Source organism: Phocoena phocoena, chromosome 4, assembly GCF_963924675.1.
Source record: "Phocoena phocoena chromosome 4, mPhoPho1.1, whole genome shotgun sequence".
NCBI lineage: Eukaryota > Metazoa > Chordata > Mammalia > Artiodactyla > Phocoenidae > Phocoena > Phocoena phocoena.
Window position 1 is genome coordinate 60,932,562 of NC_089222.1, and position 10,698 is coordinate 60,943,259.

General features: G+C 38.5%; 1 protein-coding gene across 1 annotated transcript; it reads right to left on the reverse strand.

The window, feature by feature from the left end:
- Window positions 1-5,824: 5,824 nt before the first annotated feature.
- Window positions 5,825-6,061, reverse strand: LOC136122920 (signal transducer CD24-like). The gene has a single exon (XM_065877028.1). It carries the CDS (start codon window positions 6,059-6,061, stop codon window positions 5,825-5,827), a length of 237 nt encoding a protein of 78 aa, XP_065733100.1.
- Window positions 6,062-10,698: the final 4,637 nt, after the last annotated feature.

Here is a 10,698-nt window from a genome sequence, read left to right on the forward strand (position 1 = left end):
GGTGGTTAAAAATAACATCTGTAAAATCCAATAAAAATTACATTTCGCTAATTTTCTGATAAGATACTGTTTTAACTATACTGTGTCTTCTGCCGCTGCCAGTTTTCAATTAGAGCATTCCTTTAAAAAAATTTTTTTTAACCCATTTTGTCTCCTGGATCCAATTCCATCCTCAGCAACGCATTTGTTTTAATGCTCCTAATTAATTGTTTTGTATGAATTTTGCCTTTCAAGCCGATGCTAATCTTCGAGACTTTATTAACTTGCTGATTGCTAAATCTTGATACAAAAGCAATAGTAGTACTCAATCTGTTCTTTCTGGCTTAGAAAACAGAGATCCCATACAGGCCTGCTCAGCCAAGTCAGTGCAGAAAAGGACAACTATGACATGAATAATGGGGCTACTAAAAGAAGTTGGGTCTGCAGTTCTGTCCAGCTTGGAAATTGCTAGCTCACCGTAGGGACACAGTCATTGGTGATAGCTCACAGAGTTCCCGTAAGTGCGTTTTAACAGTGCCCCACGTGTCTTCCAATGCTGTGTTTCCTTAAACCCCTTTCATTTTGGTTCATTTCTGATGAAACAAATTACATATTTTCATGTTTTTACTGCAGAGGTCATGAAATTGATGTTCAGAGCGCTCAAGTGGCCTAGCCAAGCTCTCTCAGGTGGTGAATGAGGACCAAAGGCAGGGCGAGCACGAGGGCCTTTGATTCTCCTTCCATCGCTCTTTCGATCAAATCATGTAGCCTCTAAGCCAGTACAACTGTGTGTGGGTAGGACCACCCCTGGCTCCTCAGGAATCCTTCTCCTTTATTTTTGCCCTTCTGTCTTCTCCTTTTTCCCTCTAAACAAATAAAGTCTCCCTTGATCCAGGAGCCCCCTCCAGCCACCGCCTCATCTCTTTCCTTTCCTTTCCCTCAAATCTATAACTTTATTTTTTTTCCGGTACACGGGCCTCTCACTGTTGTGGCCTCTCCCGTTGCGGAGCACAGGCTCCGGACGCGCAGGCTCAGCGGCCATGGCTCACGGGCCCAGCCGCTCCGCGGCATGTGGGATCTTCCCAGACCGGGGCACGAACCTGTGTCCTCTGCATCGGCAGGCGGACTCTTAACCACTGCGCCACCAGGGAAGCCCAAATCGATAACTTTTGAAAGAATTGACTACTCATATTGATTCCCCATTCTCACATTCACTCCGCGACACACCCCTGCTCAACTGAGACTAGTTGGTCGTGATATTTCTCAATTCCAGTCTTTCCTCCCCATTCTTATCTTCACTGCTCAGTTTCTTACTCACATCTTCTCTCCTCTGATCAAGAGAAGATTGGGTGAGATGTAAAAGAGGAGTTTATATCCATCAGTTGTTGAGAGCATGAAAGTTAGCAAGGCAAACATGATTCCTGTCCTCACAGAGCTTACAGTATCTTGGGCCTGTTCTGTCTGAGGTGAATGATTAAATCTCCTCACTTCCTGGATTTCCTCTGTCTCTCTACCTCAATTATGAGTACATAATCCTCTCACTCAAAAATAAAATTTTATTTTACTATAAAGACTATAGGTCAATAATTGTATCCTTTTACTTACATGAACTTCTGAAACACAACAGCTAAAATAATAGCCTAGTTATTAAGTATCAAAATACTATTCATATTCTCTAGCAGTATTTTTTTTTTTTTTTTTTTTTTTTTTTTTTGCAGTACGCAGGCCTCTCACTGTTGTGGCCTCTCCCGTTGCGGAGCACAGGCTCCGGACGTGCAGGCTCTGGATGTGCAGGCTCCGCGGCCATGGATCACGGGCCCAGCCACTCCGCTGCATGTGGGATCCTCCCGGACCAGGGCACGAACCCGTGTCCCCTGCATTGGCAGGCAGACTCTCAACCACTGCACCACCTGGGAAGTCCTCTAGCAGTATTTTTTGACCTCCAAGACTGGAGGTTTTCTTGGCGAGCATGCATGGTCAGAGTGTACGTGTAATATTTTATGTGCTATTTCTCTGGTTGATCTTTATCTATGAAGACATTTCCTTACTTTGCCATTATTGACTAGTTTCAAACACAAGCTTGTTTAAAAAAAATTAACATTCAGGGATTCAACGTTTGATCCATTTTCTCACATTTGCAATAAATAATCTCTTCCTTGCCGGGTAAAACATTGATTTGTTGCATTCTCATCTAATTCCTCAGCAATGCTTTTCTGTCAACTAGTCCATTCCCCTAATTATCTCAAACTTTCTTGTTGGAAACAGACTAGACATTTCCAGTTGATTTTGGTTTAGGTCAAACATTTTCCTTAGAGTTTTGGTGCTTTTTTTCCACTTATGCTTTTGCTCACTCTCCTTAGAGCTTGAAGACTCAGACATGCTAAGAAATCAGCCCTTCCTGAACATTTGAATGACTTGTTAGGAAACCCGGCTCTGTCTGTATCTGGAACATGAATAAATATGGCATGGACAGTTCTGGGAATCTTAGGAACCACCACAGAGACCTAAATTATCCTTTCATATCAATCATAAAGAGATCTGGAAAAAAATAGCCATCTTCAGTTATTATCTTGATGACCTGTCACACAGAGATTTGATTTCAGGAGGAACAGTGGACAAGGCTCATGCTTTTCAACCTCATTCAAGCCATGGCTCACCTGATCTTATAGAAGCAGAGCTGAGTGGATGGAAGGAGACAGTGAAGGGCAGCGGGAAGAGTGTTGAGACTTTCACTCTGTTTTCCCTACATCTACCTGGGAGATCCAGACTTAAGGTCTCAGAGCTGTGAGGGCAGGGCCGTGTCCGTATTGCTTACCATCATGACAGCTTCACTTGGTGAACCCTCAACGGTGAGAGTGGTTTTAGACGAACGTTTTTGCTCCAATTGCTTTGAGTTGCAAAGTAAATGGGAATTGAAAAGTGAAGATAAGTGTGGCCTTTTCTTTCAAGAAGTTTGGTTGAGTAAGCATGGAGTGATGGCTGGAGGAACTGTGGAATCAGATGAAGTGGGTGCTTTAGCAGGGACTGGGGTTGGCAGCATCTGAAACATGTTTATAAAAATAGCAAATAGGTGGGGGAGAGTTTGAAGATAAGGAGACAGTACTGATAGATTGAGATCCAGGAGGAACGACGTAGGACATACACACACTTTCCCACACACCTCAACAGACATATGAGTCTCTTTCCTACATGATGTAAGAGCATCAGACTCTGGAATCTTTCGACCCTCATAGGAAAGTCTTTTCTCTTGCTTTTATTTCTCAAAACTTCCCTGTATAAAATTCTTAATTCTGGAAAAATGAAAGTAAAGAAAAAGAGAGCTCCATTAAAAGCACCAAACAATAGATATATGCACATATAAAACACATATGAATTATTTATGAATATATATGTGATTTATATATACATATACATTATATATAATATATTATACATATAAAATATATATCTATAGGCATGAATCTCTATGGGCAGAGATACATACTAAAATATGTGTGTGAATTTTTAAAAAAATAACCTAGGTTGGGAGAGATTGAAAAGAGTATAGATGAAACAAGATTGACCATGAGTCCTCTCTACTTCTGTATATACTTGAAATTTTATGTAATAAAAAATATTTTATAAAGCACTGAAGAGTTTTGTTTTTAAGATACGCATATTTTCCTGAAGAAAGTGAAATGTGTTAGATGGTAAGACCTTGGCCAGGCTACAGCAATAGTTGACTGGGTGCCTTAATGTCTTTGGTGAAAATTGCATCAGGGGACTTTTTAAAAACTTCTCAATCTCTTTAATTTTTATGATCTGATAGGCAACAAATAAGTGAACTAATTTTTTCAATTGACAGTTTTAAAAATTATTACTAACGTTGAACATCCCTCATATGCTTACTGGCTGTTTATATTTCTTCTTCTGTCATTTGCTCTTTTATATTCTCTGCCAATTGTATTAGTTTCCGGTGGCTGCTGAAACAAATTACCACAAACTTGTCGGTTTAGAACAGAAATGTATTTTGTCACCTTCTGGAGACCAGGAGTTAAAATCAGTATCGCTGGACAGAAATCGAGGTGTCAGCAGGGCGGCACTCCCTCTGGGGACTCTAAGGGTAAATGCATTCCTTGTCTCTTCAACTTCTGATGGCACCGGCTGGGTCATTCCAACTTTCAAAACTAGCATCTTCAAATATCTCTCTGCTCTGTCTTCATATTATCTGCTCCTCTCTGTGTGTAGAATTCCTCTGCCTTCCTTTTGTAAGGCTACATATGAGCACATCTAGGGTCCACTCAGATAATCCTGAATAATCTCCCCATTTCAATATCCTTAATTTTTTTTTTTTTTTGCTCTTTCAGCCATCTTTTTATTTACAGTTTGTGTTTAATGCAAATCAATTCCATAACAAGAGAAGTTACTATGAATCAAAGCATAAATACACAAACACAATATACAATCCAAAATAGATGTACAGCATTCGGGCATGAAACAAAAGAGAATGTTCATTCACACACACAGTAGCTTGAGGTCTGTTGGATATGGTTGTTCCAGTGTAGATTTCTAAAGATGGAAAAAAAATGACTGGTTATCAAGACTACTGTGGCCATATTAGATTTCGGAACATCTAAGCATCAGTGTGTGACCATGCGAACAAAAGACTTTAGGGAGTGTCTATTTTTAAAAAGGTTTCTGTGCATCAAGGCAGTTGTGAAAAGATTTACTTTCCAAAATCAAGCCCATTTTAGGCTTAGGACCAGGTTCTAACTATCTAAAAATATTGAATGATAACATAAAGTGTTCCAAATGTGGCTATTCTGATTCAGTTTAAAAAGAAGTATTTACAGAAAAGAGTATAAAAGTTTTTCTGAATTTAATGTAAGCAAGCTTCCAGTCTTCCCTTGCCAAATATATTTGATTTATAGTTTAGCTCCTTCACATATTTGCCTTTTTAATTTCAAGATTTGTCAATCTTACCTTCAAAATAGATCATTTTTTAAACTGTAAAAAGTATTTGACATATGCAGAAGTAAAAAGCATTTTGAATTAGTTGAGATCAATGTAATTCTACTCTTTGTTATCTGTTTAGCTAAATGAATCTACTGCTCTTTTTGAATAAGAATAGTTGATAAATATATAAGCCAAATGTACTCATTATGCTTGGATTTGGGGTAGATTCCAATCCATCATTGCCCTGGTACATATCAATGACTATATAAAAATTCAAATGCAATGTCAAACCCAAACGCCAAGGGAAAGAAAGAGTTCAGCTCCCAAGAGAACAGCGATAGCTTAACATAAAATTTTCTCTAGAGTACATCAGCATTAAATTAGTACTGCTGAAACAACACATTGAGGATTTACAGTAACACCTGGGAGTTCCTTCTAATGTACATATAAATAGAATCACAGAAGCTTTGTTTTATCTCATTGTTTTATGGCTTTATAAATTTAATGAACAAATGAAAACTGAATCTCTGTTCCATCCCATTCTTTATCTCTAGGTAAGATAAAATCTATTCTCACTTTCAAGGTAGAGTTTTATGTGTCCATACTTCTTAAGCCACATTTAAGGAAATCATCTCTTAACTAATTTTGGATGTTGTCTCTCTTCATCTTGTACAGGAAACTCCAGCAGATTTAATATTGGCATTCGTCATCTAGTCAAACCCTTCACATGCTCTTCAAACCAATCAAATTTGGGATCCTCAACAGTTTCTGTCAATAAAATAAGGTGTGGAACTAGCAGATTCATTCAATGAAGACCTGTTTTTTTTCCCCTTGTCACACTGGATGTCTGGATGCCATCTGAATTGGGTTTAGAGGATGGGAAGTATAGATGTTTCTTGGCCTGAGTCTCTTAACAGTAGAGATGTAGAAGGGAGAGCGAGATCACCAAGAGACTGGCTGCTGACTGCAGAGTACCGGCACTTGCCTTGGTGGTGGCATTCGCTGGATTGGGGGCAGCTGAGGTATGCTGGGAGGAATTACTTGAAGGCGTTACAACAGTTGTTTGATTTGAATAAATCTGCGTAGGTAAGAGCAGTGCCAGAAGCAGCAGTCCCAGTCCAAGCCTGGCCACCATCGCTTTGCCCATGTCCGCTCCGTCGGTGCGCAGCACGTCTCAGTGGATGCGCGGTACGTGAAGGATCGCTGGCTCCGGGCGGGCGCAGGCAAGGTGGGCAATATCCTTAATTTTTATTCTTGTCTTCTAAGAGCTCCCTGCCCAACATTCCTGCTGCAAATAAAGTAATATTCACAAATTCCAGAGTTTAGGCTGTGGATATCTTTTGGAGGGCCATTTTTCTGTCTATCACACTCATTCTTCATTGCTTTTTTCTTTTAAAAAAATGGATTACATCGGAATAATTTTAGATTTAGGAAATGATGCAGAAGTAGTACAGAATGCTTCCATATACTCTTCCCCCAGTTTCCCTAGGATGATTTTTTAAATGTTTTATTTCTTAACAATATTGTTTGAGGATTTCAGGAGCTAATAAGATTGGATATAGTGTTTACTTTTAGGTCAAAATATGTGGAAAAAAGCCTACATTGTACTTTTTTGTTTAAAGTGAGATCTCCATTATCTATATCCTACTTTTCTAAAGCAAGGAGAGAGAAGACAACCATAATCGTGTCTAACGAAGGAATTGACTGATAACAAGCATGGGGTTCACACATTTCCAGTTGAAACAACAACTGGAAAGAGTCAAGACTGACAAACATGGGTAAGAGTTCTAGTAATTTTAATATGATAATGCTCCAAATTTATTTTTTACCTTGCCAATAAATTTCCATATACTAGATTCTGTTTCATATATACTCAAGAACAGCTTGGGTTACAGCAGAAATTAATACAACATTGTAAATCAACTATACTTCAATAAAAGAAAAAAAGAACAGCTTGGGATACTTTAAGATTTTTATCAGAAGAAGGAATCAAAAGTAACAAGTTCATTTTGTGAGTCAGGGTACACTGAGAAAAGGTACAGCTTGGGTGCCCCATTTACTAGTCCCATGCCGTGCCATTAAATTACACATCGAATATACTGAATTAGTTATACATTGTTTATTGAAAATTATCCAATGTGATTTGATCCAAACTCTAAAGAATGTCAGTACATCTAGGGATTCAGCTAAGTCAGTCTAAATTGCGTTCAATTTCAGGCATTTGGTGGTGTGGGCAAATGATCAATTGGTTTGACATTCATTTTCATTTGATTTCTGAGACCAGACACTTATCACTACATAGATTTGACTATAGAGATCTGTGGACTGATTTGATAGCATCAGGTAAACAGAAGATGGCATTCTATCTGAAGACTGGAATTTGGGGGTGATGATACCTTTGGCTTCTTTATGACCATGGAGAATCAAGCCGGTGCTCTTAGTGTAGGTAGCAGAACAAGCATGTTTCCCACTGGGCCATCTGGAGAAAGCTACTGGTTGAATGGTATTATATATGATGTACAAGAGACAAATAGAAAAGCAAACATTTTATTCAAGTTTGAGATCTCAGAGCTCCTTGGGCCACCACCATCTTCAAATACTGTTTTCTCAATGGCTTTGGGTCAATTACTTAGCCCCTTTACCTCAGCTTCTCAACTGGTGAAATGGGAACTGTTATAGTGTGATTAATTTATCTCCTAAGGGGGTTGTTTATATTAATTAACTGCTGTTAAGAGCTTTGAAGATGAAAAGTGCTAACTGCTTATGCCATGATTAGCCATGGAATAGTGGAATATGATAACTGCTTCACTAGATAAATGACTAAACCTGATATACACAAACTGTGAAAGCTGTGGGAGGAGTAAAGACCCAGGGCAATGAGACAGCTGAGGAATCAATCTCATCAAGAAATACATTAGTAAAAAAAAAAAAAAAAAAAAAGAAATACATTAGTTACACTTGAGCCTTGGTTTAAGCCGTTTAAACTACCTTCTGAAATACATGTTTGAAATGTCATAACACTGGCACCACATTTTTCTTTGTCAATACCCATAACGACATTTCTTTCCTGTACATATTTTCCCCATAAACCCAACTAATCTACCTTGACTCATATTCTAAAAAGTTATCAATTATTCTCAATTACCCTTTGCATGTGCACTTACATACACCCACAGACAGCACACAAATTGCTATGGTTGACAGGGCAGAACATTCTGCTTTTTATTTGTATTGTTTGAAGCAAACCAAACACATTAGTGGAACATAAACGGCCACTGCTTTGAGTCAATGAATATTTAAGGATATTAATTTACTTCCTCTAATAGTCTTTAAGAAATTTTAAAAAAAACATATAGAACAAAGGAATAAAATGTCAGACTTTAAGCTTGAGCTCTTGCTAAGGGCTATGTTTTACAGTTGAGTGTATCATTACCTACCTAGTTATGAGGTCGTATTTCTGCACAGTTCATTAGAATTTATCTTTAATTTTATAGCAAACCATAAGTGAAAAGCCAACATGTCTTGGTCAACATTTATTGCAGTGGCATATTTATTTCAAGGGCACATGTTAAAGAAAACTAAAAAGACGAAGTATCTCCAAAGTTCTTTGAATTAGAATTCTTGGTGATACTTTAAAGTGATATTTCGTTCAGGGTACCATTTTGGGAAACTCCTCTAGCATTCTAATTATTCACAGATAATATGCAATTTCATTTTGTTTTGAGACAATTCACAAACTTAAAAAAAATTTTTTTTTCAATTTTTGTTTCTATGTTTTTTAGGTATATGCCTCTTTATTTAAAAAAAAGATTTAAGGCACACTCCTTTATTAGGGAAAACACTTTCTGTATATTGCAATTTAATTCTTAAAGCTTTTATTTGGAGTGGGATATGAGAAAGCACAAATTTAAATCAATTCTCATTTCAAAAACAGTCACTGAATACTTCATATTCATGCTTAAGAAGTGTCGCAATGTAGTGAAGAGAATGCCGAATTTTGAGTCCAGAAAACCTGATTTTACATCCACACTCTAGCACTTTCTTGGCAGTGCAACTCTGACAAATCATTCGACCTCAGTGTTTCCATCTATAAACTGGGACTAATAATGCCTCCATCACAGATTTACTCTAAGGATTAAACGACCAAACTTTATGAAAGAGTGCCTGGTATCTGGTAGGCACTACATGACATTTTATTTATACTTTTCGGCCAATAGAATCCAGTAGAGATCCCTGCCGAAGGGCCATTATAGATTATCTAAAATCTCAGGTTTGCCTCACTTCTATGTTTCTGAGAATAGTTCATTCCTGAATAATTTCCACAACTATAATGTACCTGTATCTTTTTCGTGCTGTGAGTCGTGATACTCATATTAAAAGCTAATTTGCTCTTAAAGAATTGAATCTTAAGAAAAAAAGATTATCCCCAATGATTCTTCAATTGAGAATTCAATGATATAAAATCTCACCAGGTATTTTATTACTGTCTTTTCCAAAAAAAGGTAAGTTTGCCGAGTGGTGAGCTGAGGATATGACTCTATGACTTGGGTTTGTTTCACGACTTAGATTTTTAAAAACCTTTAATCTATGTGTCCCTGAATCCACCGTTTTCAGGCTCCAGCTACTATTTCAAGGAAGAAAACATCAGTCCTTTAGCACAAATGACAAAGAAATCCTCGTCTAACCTTAAAAAGAGAGAGGAATGGGGAAGGTGGTAAACCTAACAGAGGAATAAGTCTTTTCGGAATTCAAGCCCAAATAAGTATTTGAACAGGAATGGTATCCTCATGTGTGTGGTGAAAAATAGGTCCGTTTCAGGCCGCACATTTTGGCTGCCTGGCCTGTTGACTTTATCACCTCGGGATCACTGGGCTTTCAGACGTCTTCCCACGGGTGTCACCCCGCGCATGCGCACACCCCTACCCCAGTGCCGAGGCTGCAGGCCCAGGCGCGTGAATTGCGCCCAAGAGCATCCCCTGGCCCAGCCCGCCCTTGCTCAGACGCCTTTCTTGGACCCCCCGCTTCAGTTCCCCCACCCTGTTTTTGAAACACTCTCCATTAAATGCCCTTGTAGTCGCCTCTACGTAGTCACATCCCTGGAAGTCAGAGTTCTCTGCACAGCACATAGAACTGACGATGTTTCTATTCCAGACTGAATTCTGCTTTCCTTATTTCAGTTGTATGGTAAAACTCCACACATTTGGATCGAGAGGAGACACAAGAGGCCAGTTCAAGTTTTTGAGAGTTTGGATTGCAGGCTATATGGAAAAGAAACGTAGACCATAGCAGCCTGGTAAGTACAGATCTTTAGCAAGTTCAGTTTATTCATATACTGAGGCGGGGGCAGGTTAAAATGCCATTTGGGGGGGTAACTTAACAATCATAAGTGTGGACACTGCCCAGGTTGCCCTCTCATTGGTTAGTGGGTTCAAGAAGGAAGGAAGTGGGTTCAAGAGATTATTTCTGAGGGCAGAAGATTCTGCTTGGTACCAGTATGAAGAGTCCCACCACCAGTGGTCCCAATCCCATGACCTTATATGACAAATGCCCAAAAGTCGGTTTGAAAAATGTCATTATACTCTCATATGAAATAAAAATGCCAGAAACACATTGTTGTCTAAATGGGAACCATCTGTTGTTTATAAGTACTTTTAGGTATCTGCAATGTTTTCAGAAAATAAGTAATTTTGCTTGCTTTTTGAAAGTCACTCTATGATGAAAATGGTTATGTCATATGTTTCTTTTTAGCTCACCTCAGCCTTTAGCTTTTAGAGATTAATAATT

Coding starts and splice junctions, on each gene's coding strand:
- LOC136122920 (XM_065877028.1), bottom strand. CDS start 6,061: ATGGGCAAAGCGATGGTGGCCAGGCTTGGACTGGGACTGCTGCTTCTG.